Source organism: Malania oleifera, chromosome 8 (genome assembly GCF_029873635.1).
Source record: "Malania oleifera isolate guangnan ecotype guangnan chromosome 8, ASM2987363v1, whole genome shotgun sequence".
In the NCBI taxonomy this organism is placed as follows: Eukaryota; Viridiplantae; Streptophyta; class Magnoliopsida; order Santalales; family Ximeniaceae; genus Malania; species Malania oleifera.
Window position 1 is genome coordinate 51,182,541 of NC_080424.1, and position 4,159 is coordinate 51,186,699.

A 4,159-nucleotide genomic window follows, 5' to 3' on the forward strand; every position below is an offset into this window, starting at 1 on the left:
CAAATTTCTACGTATAAACAACTCGGCAAAATCTTAGCAACTGAGCAAGCATTTTATAATCCAACCCGTAGAAGTGTAATAGAGTTAAAGGCTAATTGAAGAACTTATCTGAACTTTCAGTACAAATATAGCGTTGCCCACCACCAATTTTCTCCATCTTTATTTGTTCCGAAGCGCAATTACATAATTCATAATTTGTATTTCTCAGTTTCTCACCCTCTCCACAAAATGCGTTACCCAAGTGATCCTCCGCCCCCGCCGCCATCACCACAGCCGCCGCCGCCGCCGCCACCACCTGTCTGCAATCATGAAATGCTACTACCTCCGCCACCACCTCCCGTTGCATGTAACCATGCTCCGCCACCATCATCGCCACCACAACGGTCACCGCTGCCACCAACCCTGGAAAAGGCACCACCGCCACCACCACTGCAACCCTTTCCTACTCCACCGACAACTACTATCCCACCCCCATCACCGAAACAATATTCAACTGCACCTCCACCTGCATACGGTTATGCAATGCCACCACCTCCGCCACCGCCTCCAGTTGCATGTAAGAATGCTCCACCAGTGTCGCTGCAACCACCGTCATCACCACCACCGTCCTTGAACGACGCGCCACCACCACCACAACCCTTTTCTCCTCCACCTCCAACTACTGCGTCAGTCCCATCACCTATGCCACCGCCTCCTGTTGCGTCTACGGATGCTCCACCAGAGTCACTGCCACCACCACTGTCACCACCACAACCCTTTTCTCCTCCATCTCCAAATAACGCCCCAGCCCCATCACCACAACCATCTTCCACCGCACCGCCAACGCATAACAAGTTGTTTACTCCCGCACCAATGCCTTATCCTAGACTGAACCCCGCAACAGCGTCTTCGCCCGAAGTAGGGCCATCTCCCCATGGCCATGCCCTGCCTCCACCGGGACATCACAGCGCGCATTCCATAGCCGTCTTCGTCTCGCTTGGTGGGGTCTTCCTCTTCGCATTCCTCGCCGTGGGTCTCTTCTGCTTGGCTAAGAAGAAGAAGAAGCAGCCGGTGATGGTTCCGGCGGCTGCTTATGTCGGCGAACATGAGGCTGTCTCGACGGGTTCATATGATCAGCAACGGGAGACGGCTGGTGCCGATGCTTTGTCTTCGCCAACGGAGGACTTTGAGCCATTGTCGTATTCCCCGCGCCACCAGCAGTCGGGATGAAAACCGGGATCTGCGTGCGTCTTCAGCGATTATATCGCTGTTGGTACCAAAATGGCTGATTTCTATTTCGTAAACAATGGGGCTTGTGATCTTATCGTAGTATATTATTATTACTATCATTATTATTTGGGTGAATAAGTATATGTGTACTGTTTTGTAAATAAAATTCAATAAAAACTGCTCTTTATTTACTGTGCAAAACCGGTCCGACGGATGACAGAAGGCCCAATGCGAAAATTAAAAACATAAATAAAAGAAACATTGTTCAAATTTTGAAAGACAAACAAAATTGCTAAAGTTGTATTTGGCAATGCAAATTTGTATTTTTCTTGGTGTATTTTAAGTTCATGTATTTCAAATTCTTAGGTTTGACATTCATCCACTTAAAATTTATGACCTCGGAATACACATTTATAAATTCATTGGTTGGATACCTTAAAACCTACACCATTTGACTATGAATATGAATTTAGGTTTAAAATTATAAAAATTTGTCTCCAATTATAAAAAGAGTTTACTAAGCCCTCGTCACAACCAGGAATCTATTAAAAATTAAACTTGACTTGATGCAGCTACCTCCACCACCTTCCACCAATCCCAACCAATTCCATTGAAATTTTGAGTTACAATAGGCAGCTACCATCACCAACCTCACAAACTCTAATCACCTTTATTGATTTTAATTTTCGCCTACTGCCTCACAAGTTGTTATTGTTAGGAATTTGTGAGCATCAAGATCAAAGTGACACCAAAGATTTAACGTTATTCAATCAATATCAACTTACGTCCACAGAGCAGACACGAAATATTCACTATCCCCGAAAAAATTACAATTCTCCCTCTCTCTCTCTCTCTCTCTCTCTCTCTCTCTCTCTCTCTCTCTGCTCTTTCTAATCTTTTCACTAGATTTTGTGTCATTCCTCAGCCCCCTATTTATAGGGCTGATCTTCCAATCACTATTTAATTACAATTTAAACATAATTAATAAAAAATATGGGAAGTTACAATCATGGGATTAATTTCACTGCGTGAGATTAATTGCAACATGTTTTCAAACTCAGCTCCATGAATGGATCGCGTCTCCAACTCAGCTTCAGCTCTCCTGGCTGTCTTCTGGCTCCAGCTTTAACAATCTCCCACATGAAGACAGATACGTCTTCTCAATCAGTATCATGAATAAGTGATGTGCTCAAAATATGCCTTTAGTCATGAAGACCTACTGAAGTTGAACACAACTTCAGTTTCTCTATAGTTACCACCTTTCTGTCAGCTCGATTCCTGCAGACTAATCTGATGATTGTCAGCTTCACAACTGCTGTAAAGATGCCGGTGTAGTCATTCCCTTCCTTCTGCTCGAAGTATTTGACTACCAACCGAGGCTTATACTTTCTGGAGCTATCATGCTCCTCTTCAATTCTGTACACCCACTTGTTGTGAAGGCCTTTGGGCAACTTCCACGTTATATTGGAGGTGAGAGACTTCATCTCATCCTTCATCGCAAGCTCCCACTTGCTTGTATCTGCCACCTGACATGCTTCGTCATAGCATTCGAGCTCTCCTCCATCTGTAGGAAGTAAGTAATCAATATACCTTCTATTTGGTACATGGAACCGAGTAAATCTCCTAAGCTCTAGAGCTAGAGTAGGAGACGGTGGTGCGACAATCTGCTCTACTGGTTCCTCCACCTAAGGATTCTCGGTATTCCGTTGTTGTGTCCCGACACATTCTGAGTGGACTAGTTCTAGTCTCTTCTTCTTTGGGGCATAGGTATTTATCTGGAAACTAACCCTCTTTTGTTTCCTGACTATACAATCCTCACACGTGTCAATCTACACTGACTGTAGACCACTCGAATTTTCCTTTGAGTGTATCACCCTAAGTTCCTTCTCACTCATGTGACCAAGTCGTTGGTACCAGATGTTACTGTCGTCATTTCTTGCAGCAGCTGAAATAGACATGAAGACATTGGAGGTTAGAAAAAGTGTTCCGCTTTTCTTACCTCGCACAATCGTTAGTACACCCTTTGAAACTTTCCATTCATCGCCAATATATTTCGTCATGTATCCCTCATCTGTCAGCTAACCAACTGAGATCAAATTCTTTCTTAGGTCTGGAATATACCTGACATCCTTCAGCTTCCATACTGACCCGTTTATATTGATCTTCACAACTCTTTTACCGGTTACGTTGCAAGGTTGATCGTTGCGAAGGTACAGCTTACCAAAATTACCTAGTGTGTACTCCTCTTGGCAATCTCTGCAGCATGTGACATGAAATAAGGCTCCGGAGTCTAAGACCCAAGACTCCTGCTTGCTTTCCAAAGAGCATATCAACATCTCATCATTCTCGGAAGCAATATTTGCTTTTGTCTTTGCCCTCATCTTGAATTCTTTCTTTTGACTCCTGCACTGGTTCTTGTAATGACTAGTCTTTCCACAGTTCCAGCACTCAATAACTTTTGTGCTCTAGGAACCTATGTTCTGAGTAGCTCTGGAATTTCTGGATTTAGACCGTCTGGGCATAGATATGTCACGGTTGTTTGATCGCCCATGCCTGTTTCCTCTGCCTCGACTCTCCATGTTTAAGGCTGAACTCGAAGTGGAGCTATGGTTCGATTGCATTCTGATTTACTCCGTCAAAATCATGCTAACGACTTCATCATATACAAGCTTCAATTTTCCTGCGGAGCTACTGATGGCCGTAACGACACCATTCCAACTTTCAGGCAAAAGACTAAGAATCAGTAGGGCTCGAATCTCATTATCAAACATTATCCCGACTGAGGCGAGTTGATCAGACAACTCATTGAAGTTATTCAAATGTCTGCTGAAACTTTCACCTGCAGACATGTTCATCGTAAATAGTCTTTTCATAAGATGTACCTTGTTTGTGGCTGAAGGCTGCTCGTATATATTAGAGAGCGCATCCATCAGAGTCTTGGCAGATGTTA

At 44.0% G+C, this 4,159-nt stretch overlaps 1 protein-coding gene across 1 annotated transcript; it reads left to right on the forward strand.

The window, feature by feature from the left end:
• The first annotated feature begins 228 nt into the window (after nucleotides 1-228).
• Nucleotides 229-1,209, forward strand: LOC131162672 (protein TRACHEARY ELEMENT DIFFERENTIATION-RELATED 7A-like). The gene has a single exon (XM_058119276.1). It carries the CDS (start codon nucleotides 229-231, stop codon nucleotides 1,207-1,209), a length of 981 nt encoding a protein of 326 aa, XP_057975259.1.
• The last annotated feature ends 2,950 nt before the right edge of the window (nucleotides 1,210-4,159 follow it).

Bases quoted from the DNA above. Each gene is read 5' to 3' on its own strand.
- LOC131162672 (XM_058119276.1), top strand. From the start codon at position 229: ATGCGTTACCCAAGTGATCCTCCGCCCCCGCCGCCATCACCACAGCCG.